Source organism: Otolemur garnettii, unplaced genomic scaffold (genome assembly GCF_000181295.1).
Source record: "Otolemur garnettii isolate 467f Iridium unplaced genomic scaffold, OtoGar3 scaffold00004, whole genome shotgun sequence".
Taxonomy (NCBI): Eukaryota; Metazoa; Chordata; class Mammalia; order Primates; family Galagidae; genus Otolemur; species Otolemur garnettii.
Window position 1 is genome coordinate 9,764,006 of NW_003852399.1, and position 13,676 is coordinate 9,777,681.

General features: G+C 42.8%; 1 protein-coding gene across 1 annotated transcript in view; it reads right to left on the reverse strand.

The window, feature by feature from the left end:
- DEPTOR (DEP domain containing MTOR interacting protein) overlaps positions 1-13,676 on the reverse strand; it is a 158,478-nt gene that overhangs the window by 30,311 nt on the left and 114,491 nt on the right. Inside the window, exons 5-8 of the mRNA XM_003782380.3 lie at positions 9,429-9,614; positions 7,458-7,592; positions 3,849-3,919; positions 1,541-1,645 (exon numbers count right to left, since the gene is read on the reverse strand). Of these exons, the coding sequence (XP_003782428.1) occupies positions 1,541-1,645; positions 3,849-3,919; positions 7,458-7,592; positions 9,429-9,614 (497 nt within the window). The remainder of the gene's footprint in view (positions 1-1,540; positions 1,646-3,848; positions 3,920-7,457; positions 7,593-9,428; positions 9,615-13,676) is intronic.

Sequence of the window (13,676 nt, forward strand, 5' to 3'; positions counted from 1 at the left end):
GGTTGCAGCTGTCATCGTTTGGCAGGCCCAGGCTGGATTCGAACCCACCAGCTCAGGTGTATGTGGCTGGCGCCTTAGCTGCTTGAGCCACAGGTGCCAAGCCTCAACATCTCTTGATAAATAAATTCTTTATAAATAAAAATAAGGTACATAACACATTCAAGAGGGTGCCAAATAGCATATACACATTTTAAGAAAGGAAAGGATCGGATTAGATCTGTAATACCCAAGTCATGTTTGACTTCTGCAATTGCAAGAAGTGCTCAATGCGACTTGCACTCATCTCCTGCTCTGGGTATATTTTGAGTATTACAATTTTAATACTTTTTTTCCCTTTCTTAAAATGCGTACACTTGAGCAGCTTTAGTGGTATAGTGGTAAGCATAGCTGCCTTCCAAAATACTTTTTTTGGCACCTCCTGTACGTACATATAAGAAGTCCAGAAGAATATAAATCAAACCGTTAGCAGTGCTACACTTTGGTGTGTGGCCATTACACTTCAATAAAGCTGCTCAAGAGCTGGTAACAGTAGTCATCTCTGAGCTAGGAAAGATTAGGGGTAATTTTAATTTTGTTTCTGTTTCTCTGTATTTTCCATATGTTCTTGACTGTACATGCATCACCCTAGTACTAAAAAGATATAAAATTTGTTTTTTTTGTTTCTTTGTTTTTTGCAGGTTTTGGCCAGGGCTGGGTTTGAACCTGCCACCTCCGGCATATGGGGCTGGCGCCCTACTCCTTTGAGCCACAGGCGCTGCCCTAAAATTTGTTTTCAAACATCATACACATTCATTCAATATGGAATTGGTGTTTGTGTAGCTCTCTGTACCTTATCAAAGTCTTTTCACACATTGAATCCATAAAACAGTTGAGGAAAATAGAATGACTGTCCCTTCAGAGAGGAGGAAATAGGCTCTGAGATGTTCCAAATGTTTTTTTTTAATCCAAGAGCTAGCAACCAGCAGGGCCGTGATTAGAATCCAGACCTCTTCTTCCAAATTCCATGACTGTTATTTTCTTTTTCTCAGTATTTGCTGCATCTTAGGTCTATCATGTGCTACTGGCTACATCAACCTCACAGGAATGCACGTGGCGCAGAACTGATGCCGCAGAGTTCTTATATAAGATTCAAATGAAAAGAGACGTGTACTCTTCAAACTCAAGATGGGTTGAGGGGAGAATGTGAAACATCAAGGGAGGTCTGGAGACTAAGAAGGTATTGGCTCTCCTGGTTGCTGCCTCATACGCTCTTGGCTTCATTTCAACCCCACTCAGAAAGGAAAATGGAAATTTGGCAAAATGGGACCAAAACACTTAGGGAGAAAAAGTACAGATGGCACTAAACAATGAATCAGGTTATAAGTCTTTAGACCCAGCTCTATTAGAAGAGGGGACTCAGGAGAAGGTTAAGAAAGAGATGATAGAAACAGAAAAGGCAATGAAAGAAGAGAAGTTAGGATCCAAAGTAAAAAGCATGGTTGACTCAGCCCATAGAACTCAGGACAGGCACAGACAAGCGTGAGAAAAGACTAGTGGGTACCTTCATTCCTGCTGCAGCCGCAGGGCCACTGGGATCCACCGCCTGGATGTGGCACGGCTTACTTCCTCGCACCACAAAGCCCCAGCCAACCGCGTCGCCAACAATCTAGAGGGGAAAACCGCAATTAGCCAGCAGCAAACAGTCCCTGGCGATTTGCCTGTCCTTGCAAGACAGAGAAAACCAGCCCAAGATTAAGTGTGTGCTGTGACATATCTTTCTCCATTTCATCTATGTCAGGGTAAGGGAACACTTTGCTTCTATCACAAACACAGGCATCTCTCTGCGGATAATGTGGTCAGAAACATAATGCTTCTGGGAGGGCAGCACTCGATAAACAACTGGCAGATTGCCCCTTTCTTAGGCTGTTATACAATTTAATATCAGACTCCAAGAGAAGGTTTAGAAGATCTTAAAAGGATGATGAAAATGTCTTTTCCAGCTATAATCTACTCCGGTTTCTTTTTTTTCCCTAATTCCACATGATACTCTCTTGATCTTGCAACCTTCTTGAAGTCGAGGGTAACAATTTAAATTACTAATTCTTCAAACATGAAGAATCCTAGGTTTTTCTTGAAACACAATTTTCTCCACCAAGCAAAAAAAAGTGAAAAATCTGAAAGTTGTTTGGAACTGAAGCACACCTTTTCTATAGAAGTCGTTAGTAGAACTGGCACTTATGTTCCCTGGACAGCTCCCAGACAAATCTTTAACGCATATTCCATCCAAAATCCAGATGAAACACATTCACAACCAATTACTAACAATGTTGGCTTTTAAATTAAAAACCAAAGATAAACACTTTCCAAATATAATCAACTATCTCTTGAATGCTAGAGACTGAGGGAAAATGGGGAATGAGGTAAAATTTTTTTTGGAAATTCTCAAGACTTTTAGGCCATTCTATGACTTCAGAGTTTGGAGGGTTATTAGTCTATTAACCTAATTTTACTTCCAAATGTCCAGTTTTAACTTTTTCCCTGATACAGATGTATTATCAGTGCCTTCTCCTGTTAATTCCTCCACACTCAGAATGTGAAATCGCTCTTTTTTTTTTTTTTTTTCTTTTTGAGACAGAGCCTCAAGCTGTCCCCCTGGGTAGAGTACTGTGACATCACAGCTCACAGCAACCTCCAACTCATGGGCTTAAGCAATTCTCTTGTCTCAGCCTCCCATGTAGCTGGGACTCCAGGTGCCCGCCACATCGCCCGGCTATTTCTTGATTGTAGTTGTCATTGTTGTTTGGCAGGCCTGGGCTGGATTTGAACCTGCTGGCTACAGTGTATGCGGCCAGCGCTTTCACCGCTTGAGCTACAGGCGTGGAGCCGTGAAGTAGCTTTTGACAAAGGTTTGCAGTAGGGATAGATTCTTCCCACCCTGAGTTAATGTCACCAAAGTTAGAAGATGAAAGAAACAGGACAAGTGCTTTAAAGAGGGTATCAGCATGGAGTGAAGAGACAAAGAAGACAAAGGGAGGTGAGTGAGTGATGTCAATAAGAACATTTTCACCGGGCTGGGCAGGGTGATTCACACCTGTAATCCCAGAATGCTGGGAGGCCAAGGCCAGTGGATTGTTCAAGCTCATGAGTTTGAGACTAGTGTGAGGAAGACCAAGACCCTGTCTACTAAAAATGAAAAACTAAGACAGAGAATCAGTTGAGCCCAAGCATTTGAGTTTGCTGTGAGCTGTGATGTACCATGACACTCTACCCAGGGTGACAAAGTGAGACTCTATCTCCAAAGAAAAGAAGACTATTTCATTCTGCTTGAAGAAAACCAATGGAGGCAGAAGGATGCTGAAAGGCTTCCTGAAGGGTGCAGGAGGTCTCAGCTGCTCCAGGTACACAGCGCTCCTAAGTTAGATGCCTGTGTACCTCAAGGAGGGCTGACATCATCAAAGCTCAGAGCCTCTGGTAGAACAACTGACCCTACAGTTTCCTTCTCTACCTTAAGACTCCCCTCATATCTCAAATGAGTTTTAGAATTAACTATAATGAAAAAGGAATTGTTGGCATTTTTTGCTCTGTCATTTGCTTTAAAATCAGTAATTATTTTTTTAAAAGTGCATAATGGAAAAATTCTTTTAAAAGGGCACATCGAAAAGAATTTAAAATGCTGTGTGAGTAATAAACTATGTCAAGTCCTAATGCATTTTAGTGCCTTTAGGTCAAGAAAGCCTACTATTATAATTGTGCTAAAAGCAAAAGGAAAATTAGGAAAACGTTTTCAGTTCAGTCCATAGCGACCCATTAACATGTGTAGGCAAGAAAACCAGACAGCACAGGAGAAAAAAGCCCAACTGTCAGCCTACCGTGAATGTCTTCCTTGCGTAAGGAGCCCCCGGAGTCAAGAGCTCCTCAGAGGTGACAGGTCTCTTCAGCACTGTGGGAGAGACACATGTCAAGGCATAAGCACTTCTGAGTCCTTCTTTCATTCATTCAATAGAGATTTACTGATTTTATGTGACCATTGGTGAACAAAAGTGACAAAGGTCCCTGCCCTACAGTTTATACTCTCACAGACTAGAGCAGAAAATATTACCAAACATAAATAATCTTAAACCTACCTTACAGAGCTCTGAGAAAAAACAAAGAAAGAAGGGGAAGGGAAGCAGGAGAACCAGAGGAGGAGGGGAAGGGGATAATGGACATTTTTCCATAAAGAAAAAGCCCATGTTTTCTAATTCTTACATTTCTTAAATCTCAACGTGCATTTATACACATGAAAGCTACAACTCTAGTATCACTTGAATCTATCAGTTTGAGGTTGCTGTGAGCTAGGCTGACACTACAGCACTTCAGCCTGGGCAACTGAGTGAGACTACATTTCAAAAAAAAAAAAAAGCTAACTTTACCCAACCTTCTACCCAATACATTGTTAACCCTCCCCCCCCCCATGTACTACAGCTAGGACTGCATATATGCACTGTTTTCTACCCTGAGTAATACTAGTGATACTGGTGAACTTTTCTGAATATTCAACATGTGCTAGGCACTGAGCTAGGTGCTGAAAACATATTACCTCACTGTTATCCCCATTTTATAAGTAAGAAAACAGAACTTCAGGAAAATTAAATTGCATGTGTTCCAGGTCCTAAAGCTAATGGGTGGCAGAAGTGGGATCACTCAGGCAGCAGTGCCCATGCTCTCAGCCACTGTGCTCTGCTGTCCCTCTTGTGCCACACTGTTTTGTAAGCAAACGAAACGGTTCTCAGAAGCTCTGGAAGAGAGTGGTGTGGTGTCTTCCTAAGATACCTGTTCTCATCAGCTCACTGCTGTTGCCTAACAAGAAGGCAAAGACAGCAGCTACTTCCTGATCTGTCGGTTGCCTGAAAACTCACCAACAGTGAACTTCCCCATCTACTCTGTAGTCACTAGGAACCAGAGAAGGGACTGCCCCAGCCACCCAGAGCAGCAAGTGGGTTGGGGGAACAGGGGCCATTTTAACCAAGCAATGAAGATATCACACACTTGAAGTACCACAAAGAAACAGAGGGGGCCAGAGCAAAGCCTCAACCTGAAAAAGTACCAGCCTCCAATTCCCTTTCCCAGCAGCAGTCGGATGTCAGATGTCAGTCCTGGAGCAAGTGTGCAAAGGAGAAAGGAAAGGCAGTGAGGGGCAAGGCCAGTAGGACCCACCAGTCCTGTGTGACCAGCCTGCCACCACAGGCCCTGCCTTCGAGTCATAAGCTCCTCTCTCAGTTAAAGGCAATGAGGGGCTTCTTGAGGTGTCTAGTAACCAATATTATTATTTTGTTTTCAGAAAGCTCATAAAAGTGAAAATGAATTTATGTTCCTCAAACAAGAGGAACTGGGTCAAATATCAAGATGGGACTAGAATATCTCAGTAGATGGACTAGGGATCAGTGGTTAACATTTGAAGACTGAGATCTTTTTTATTCCCTATCAGATAACTCCTTCTCTATCACCCATAAATCCTTAGGGAGTTTATGAATTTGGATAAAAGAATCACACTGAACTACGTGTCAACAGTGCTTTTTATTTCAATCTACATTTTCTCTTGATTACGTTCCTTTTGGCCCAAAGAATGAGGAGAAAGAGGAAACAATACTAACCCACCTCAGGGAATGTGGATGTGTTGTTAATCTGTGTATTAACACTTTGTTCATATTCTATAACAGACAATCAAAAAAAAAAGAATAGAAAGGTTAGAGCATAACTGACCCTTTATTGAATCTGAGATCATCTGCTTTTAGCTATGAGAATGCCTGTTAGATTTCTGTCTGGGCTCCAAATACTCCAATCCTAAGAATTCAGTTTCTCTTTTACCTAGTGAGCACACTCCATTCATAGAACCACCCAGTAGTACATGGGTGCTCAAAGATTTTTTTCAGCCAAGGGTCTGAGTAGAAACAAGTTTCTTCATTCACTTGAAGGCTACAATTTTCTTCCTGCTGCTAAGTTTCCAAAAAGCAGTACAAAGAAAAAGTTAGACCAGGAAAAATAGCTACCTTCCTAGATAAAAGCATTAGATGACAGAGTTTTCCCTTACGGCCCTTTGAACAGCATCTATTAGTCCTAATTCTCAGTAACAACACGTTTCATTTTTCTCCGTCAAAGAGAGGGTGTGTGTCTTCACTGAGCTAGAAGTCACAACCTCTTTCTTATCTTTGTATCCCCAACTTCTAATGATATGGGAACAACATGAACAAAGAAAACAAAGTCTCTTCCCTGAAGGTGATAAACTGAATTGGGGGGGGGGGAGTAGTTCAATAAGCAAATGGAGTTGTGATCTCAAGAGACAACTGTGATGACAACCTCACACCCTCATCCCGGGAAGGAGAGCAGGAAGCTGCTAGGGTGGCAAGGGGCAGACAGGGAGGAGGCAATAGTATCAAAAGATTACAGGCTTGGGGGGAGGTTTGAGGAACTGATTAGGGCCAAGGAAGGATTGTTTCCATTGGGGGGCCTAAGGCAGCCACACGCAGACCCTTTCCCCTCTTCTTCCTCTTCCTCTCCTCCTAAGACAAAGACACAAAGGATCCGGCTAGCCCACCCATTGAAGTTTGCCAAAAGACCCTAACTTGCCAGGCAAGATGTGGAATTTGCAGATTCCCTCCAGACCCATATAAAAGGGACCTTTACTTGCCCCCACCCTGGCACTCCACACAGATGCCACCTTTATGCTGCCCCCCTTTCAAATAAACCTGGCTGGAACATCTCCTCTGTGGCCTCCTCTGTGGGCTCCATCGTTTACACCTTTCAGTTTCCAAGTACAAATTCATCAGCAATCTTTGTGCCTGTTTCTTTTCCCTAGACTATAAATAAAGTTCATGGAAGTTGATGGTAGATTTTGATACTACAAGGCATCAAGAGTCAAGCCCAGGGGTAGCTGGGTTTGCACTCCTCATTAGGGGTGCTGGCCCAGACAGATGGATCTTTGCATCTGCTGCAGCCCGGGAGACACTGCCTTCCTGCTGCATTGACCACTGCCCTACACCCCCTTGAGGGCTGAGAGACACCTCCAGGCTGTGGAGTGCTGATGGCAGACAGCATTCAGCTATCTTTGGGGACCATCCCCCGGAAGAGAGCTCTTTGCTCTTTGCCCAACCGCATGTCCTTCTCCCAGGGGCAGCCAATGTCTAATAATCAATCAACAGGTGGTATAAAGGCTCAGCCCCCTCAGCAGGCAACTTTGGAAGGTCATTCCAGCTCCAGAGCTCTCTAGAACTAACTGGGGTCAACTGGGGCCTTCACGGCAATACAGCCCAGTTTCCCTCTCTACCCAGTCTTACCTGCTCTCCTTTCATTCGGCTCCTGTGGTGCCCACTGCATGATCTATCAATAATAAGACTCCCATGCTCTACTTTCCCTCTGGTTCAGGCTCTGCCCCCAAGCCCTGGAGCTGTCCAAGTCCCCAGAGACATAGGCCGTGGGAGGGCCACCTTCCAGGCACTCACCAGATTTGGGGTTGCAGAGCACAGGGGGGCTGCTGCTGAGTGGGGGACTGCTACTGAAGTAGCCGCTGCTGCCACAGCTGCTCATGCTGCTCCTCCTCACTGCAGACACGATCTTGATCTCCTTGCTGGGGCTGACTGTGCAGGCCAAAAACACACAGTCACCGAGAGGGCGGGAGGCATATGGGCTTTCTGGGACAAGGTACAGGGAGGCCAGGAAGGAGCACACTGGCCTTGGAGTCAGAAAAGCAAGACTGTGAGTGGCAGCTGTTCCCTATACTCATAGCACAGCCTGGGGCCATTCCCTTCAGTCATCTGAGCCTCGATTTCCCACACTGCAAAGTGAGAATAATGCCGTCTCACAGGAGAATTAGATCATGTACGTGAATGGACAATATTATCTCAAGAACTACCAAATCCATGTGGAGCAGTTCCTGCTAGGATGTAAATTGAGTTCCGGCTATACATAGGATGAATTAACAGTGATAATAAAGGCCTTCCGATTTAATATTACACCGTGCGTCACCCAGAGCCAGGGAAGAAGGAGCTTAAAATACAGAGCACATATCCAGGCTTTGAAAGTGTATATGAGGCAGGGTCTTTGGTTTTCTGATTTGGTCCTGTCTGTTGTGACGCGGGCTGGCTCTCAACAGTGGAAGGAATAGGAGCAAATGCAATGGTAGAGAGCACTCTGGGAAGAGCAAAACAAATGCCAGTGCTGGAGATGACATAGTTACTATATCATCCCCCCTCACTTTCGGGTCTCCTGGGTCCACTCAATAATCAGGCGAACCACTGCACCAGAGTGAAAATGAACAGTTACTCTGCAAGTGGGGAAGACCGCAACCTTGAGACACACAACTGTGTGTCCCCTTAGACTGGCCGGGTTGGCCCAGAGCACAGGCTGAGGCTCCTGACCCTCAGCCAGTCTTTATTTTCCCACAGCAGCTCTTGCTTCCTTCTCTCCTCCTGCCAGCTGCATCTGAGGGATGTGAGATGTGTGGGGCTGGGGAGCAGGTGGTATAAATAGGAGTGCCGGAGTAATAATACAAAACCGGTGTGAGATCTGGCACTGTACAGCACCTTCTAACCATGGGCAGGTCCCTGGGCTGCTCTCTGCCTTAGTTCCTTCTGAGGGTAAGAAAAGTCCTTTCTTTTGGAGTCACAGAACTAAATGAGAAAATTCATGCAACTAAGCTTGGCTCAGTGTCTGCGGGCACAGAAGTGTCTCAGTACATATAGTTGTAAGCACTCTCAGGGACTGTTCCTATCCATAACTGACACGTAACCCTTTCACTTGGTGTTGGGATAAGCCTAGTACTTGCAAAGCTTAAGCCAACAGCTTCCTTGAGTTAATGCCAGGTTTTCAGAAGAGTTGAAGATACCCCTTTATGTACCTTGCCCCCTTAAGCAGAATGACACTGACTTCAAGTTCACCGTTTCTGGATGAGAGGGGTTATCTCTGTGGACATCAAATACCATCAGTTCCCATCCCGCTAATTGGACAGGTGGGATCTGCTGATGCCCTAGGCTGCTGCTTCCTGGTCTGCTTTTCAGAGCTCTTCTTTGTTCTCGGTCACCCCTTGATAGTGGGTAGAAAATTAGCTGCCCTGTCATTGTCATCCGGGTATATGTCACAGAGGTCTTTTTAGTCATACTTAAATATTATACATAACTTTTCAATGTGGCAACTTAGAAAACTGAATCAGTATTAGGTAAGAATTGTTTGTGAATGAAAAGCAAATAAGGTCTGAGTGAGAGCATGACAGATCTTCCATAGTTCAAGTACATAATTTTATAAAATAGAGTCGCTGCATCTAAGTTGGCTGCCCAGGAAAAACTTTGCTGTGTTTTGCTTTTCTGATCATGCCTACTTCTTGGTTACGAATAAATACAAAAGGGCTAGAGAACAGAATTTTGTAAAGGTGAGTTATTACTCCGCTATTTCCGGAAAGTCAACACCGCCTGGTGTACCTGACATAAAGCTGGTAGATTTGCGGTGGTCGTGGCTCTGCTTCCTCAGGCAGAAGGGACTGTCGTGAGCTTCCTGGGAGGAAGGGGACTTCTCATTGAGCAGCTCCATCAGTCTTCGCCTCCGACGGAAGTTCATTCTGAACTGGTAGAGGAGGTTGCTGTCCACAAACGGGTGCTTGTTGGACACTGGGAAGAAAAGACAGCAGATGAGGACTGTGTGGCATCCCAGCCCCAGAGTCCGCAGCCAGAAGACTCCCGCTAAGAGGGGCAAAAGTCTCAAGAAAACAGTTTGTTCTATAGATGCCACATGAGGCTGTGGCCTGTCCACACATGGTCCCAAACTCTTTCCACATGTCATGTGGTTTAAAACTCTGCTAACCGAAAAAGAAAACAAAATAAAACTTTGCCAACCAATTCTTCTATGGAACTTTCGTGGCCTTGCACCAGCCTGAGCTCTGTTCTTCCTCCACCAGAGCACTGACCAAGCTGCACCCTTGTCCTTCACCTCCTCTTCTCTTTCCCCCTTAACTCTAGGCTCTTCGGGGCAGTGATAGTGGCTTCATTTAGCTGTGTGTCCCCAGTTCCCAGCACAGTGCTTATCCCATAGCAATACCTTAATTCATTTTTTAAAACATTCTATTTTGAAATAATTATAGACTCATGGAAAGTTGCAAAAATAATACAGATAGCACATGTTATACAATCCATTTACATGAAATGTCCAGAACAGGGAAATTTTTAGAGACGGAAGTACAATGGTGGATGCCAGGGGTTGATGTGGTCTTGGGAATTGGGAGGAACGTTAGCTAAAATATGAGATTTCTTTTTAAGGGGATGAAATCTTCTAAAATGGCTTGTTGTGATGATTGCACAACTCTGAATATGCTAAGGCCTACTAAATTGTATGCTTTAAGTGGGTGAATTGTGTGGTATATAAACTGTATCTCAATAAAGCTATTTAAAAAATCAACAACAATGACAGAATACAGAGAGTTCACACGTACCCTGCACTTAGGTTACCCCAATGGTCACAGCCTACATAAATCACTAGTACAACATGAAACGAGGACATTGACATTGGCAAAATCTACATCTTTGTGCAGATTTCACCAGTTCTTATATGCATGCGCATGTGTGTGCAAAAGAACATGTGTGTGTTTGTATATAGCTCTATACAATTTTATCACATGTATAGATTTGTGTTAGCAGAATGATAATCAAGATATAGAACTGTTTAATCATGATAAAGAAGTTTCTTCCCTTGTGTTACCTTTTTATATTCTCCCTTGCCAAGTCTGTAACATCTGCCAACCAATTTATGCCATCATTTGGAGAATATTTTTGTTTGTCTGTTTTTGAGACAGTCTTACTCTGTTGCTAGAGTGCCCTGATATCAGCCCTGCTCACAACAACCTCAAATTCCTGGGTTCAACTCCTGCCTCACCCCCCAAGTACCTGAGACTATAGGCATCTGCCATGACACCCAGCTAATTTTTCCATTTTAGTAGAGATGGGGTCTTGTTCTTGCTCAGGCTGGTCTTGAACTCCTGAGCTCAAGTAATATTCCAGCCATGGCTTCTCAGAGTGCTAGTGTTACAAACATGAGATATAGCACATGGCCATCATTTGGAGAATATTATATATAAGTGGGATCATACAGCATGTAGCCTTTTAAGTTTGATTTTTTTTGTTTTTTTGAGATAGAGTCTCACTATGTTGCCCTCAGTAGAGTGCTGTGGCATCACAGCTTATAGCTACCTCAAACTCTTGGGCTTAAGCGATGCTCTTGCCTCAACCTCCTGAGTAGCTGGGACTACAGGCACTCACCACAGTGCCCGGCTATTTTTTGGTTGCAGTTATCATTGCTGTGTAGCAGGACCAGGCCAGGCTCGAACCCACCAGTTTCAGGGTATGTGGTTGGCACCCTACTCACTGAGCTATGGGCACTGAGCTTAAGTTTGATTTTTTTAATGAATGAATAAATGGCTATTTAGTGATAAAGGCTGTTTAGTCCCTAAGGAAAACTTTACCTTTTAAAGGGATATAATCACATCATTGCGTCAATTCAAAATCAGCTAGCAAAATCTAACTTGCATACAGCATGTTCTATAAAACCAGCATGATTTTAAGTGTTTTTTATGCATTAATTCTTAAGTTATAATAAAAGCGTGGAGGGTAGGTACTATTTTCTTTCCTATTTTAATGAGGAAACTGAAGCCCAAGCATATTAGGAAGTCACTCAGTGAAGACACAGTAAATGGCAAAGTTAAAAGTAATATGATATTGGCTAGGAGTGGTGGAACATGTCTGTAATCCCAGCACCATGAAAGGTCAAGGTGGGAGCATTACTTGAGGTCAAAAGTTCAAGACTAGACTGGGCAATGTAGTGAGACTCCATCTCTACAAAAATTAGGGAAAAAAAATACTATAGTATCTGACTTCAGAGTCCAAATTCCGAATTATTATTCTTTTCTGTCTCTATCAGAAATAATTCCTGTGCTTGTTTACTTTCTCATAAAGAATTGAAACAATATCCCCCAAAACTGCACATGTATGAGTTAGACTGAATTTACTAATTCTACATTATTATTTAGTGAGATTTACAGTTTTAATTTTATTTTCTTAAATTGACAAATAATAATTGTACATATTCATGAGATACATACTAATGTTTTGATACGTGTAATGTAGCATGATCAGATCATGGTAATCAACATATCTATCACCTCAAATATTTACCATCTTTTTGTGCTGGGAACATTCAAAATCTTCCTTCTACTGATTTGAAAGTATACAATATACGTATTATTATTTACTATAGTCATCCTACAGTGGTATGGATCATTAGAACATATTCCTCCTATTACGTTAAGCTATAATTTTGCATCTCTTAACAAATATCTCCCTATCTCTTCCTTCTACCACCTTCCTATTCTCTAGTATCCTTTGTTCTACTTTTTACTTCTACGAGATCCATGTTTTTTAGTTTACACATATGAACAGGAACATGCAATGTTAAACTTTCTGTTCCTGGATTATTTCATTTAACATAACATCCTCTAGCGGTTCCATCTACATTGCCATGAAGGACAGGATTTCATTCTTTTTTATGGCTGATTAGTATTCCATGGTGTATACATACTGTATTTTCTTTATCCATTCAGCTCTTGTCAGACACCTGGGCTGATTCCATATCTTGGTTATTGTGCACAGTGCCACAGTAAATATGGCAGTGCAGGTGTCTCCTCAATATAATAATATCCATTTCTTTGAATAAATTTCCAGGAGTGAGACTGCTGCATCAGATGGTAAGTTCTGTTTGGAGTTTTTTGAAGGACCTCTATACTATTCTCCAAACTGGGTGTATTAGTTTGCACTCCCATCAACAGTGTACAAGAGTTTCCTTTTCTCCACATGCTTCCCAGCATTTGCTTTTTTGTTTGTTTGTTTGTTTGCTAATAATCATCCTCACTAGGGTGTGATGATCTCTCATTGTGGTTTTGTCTTGCATTTCCCTGATGATTAGTGATGTTGGGCAATTTTTTATATACTAGTTGTCCATTTGTATTTCTTCTTTTGAGAAATGTCTGTTCAGATCATTTATCAAATTTTTAATGATTTTTTTTTGTTCTTTTGCTATTGGGATGCTTCAGTTCCATGTATATTCTAAATATTAATCCCCTGTTGGATAATTAACAGGATGAATCTCTGTAAGCTGATCACCCAAAGGACTGTAACAAACTGGTCAACATGTGGAGGTGGGTAACATAAGAAATAAGGCCTACTTGTATGATACATACATGTGGTACATGTCTCATCTATAAAAATTAGGTCAACTTAAGGAAGTAATCAACTATGGAGGTTCTACTGTATTTCCTCCCAATTCTTTTTTTTTTTTTTTGAGACAGAGTCTCACTTTGTTGCCCTCAGTAGACTGCTATTGGCATAGAGCTCACAGCAATCTCAAACTCTTGGGCTCAAGCAATTCTCTTGCCTCAGCCTCCCAAAGTAGCTGGGATTATAGGCACCCGCCACAATGCCTGGCTATTTTTAGAGATGGTGTCTCACTCTTGCTCAAGCTGGTCTTGAATTTGGGAGCTCAGGCAATCCACCCGCCTTGGCCTCCCAGAGTGCTAGGATTACAGATGTGAGACAGGGCACCCAGCCCTTTTCTTCCAATTCTGGAAGCTGACTTTTTACTCTGTTGATTGTTTCCTGTGCTGTGCAGAAGACTTCCCATTTGATATA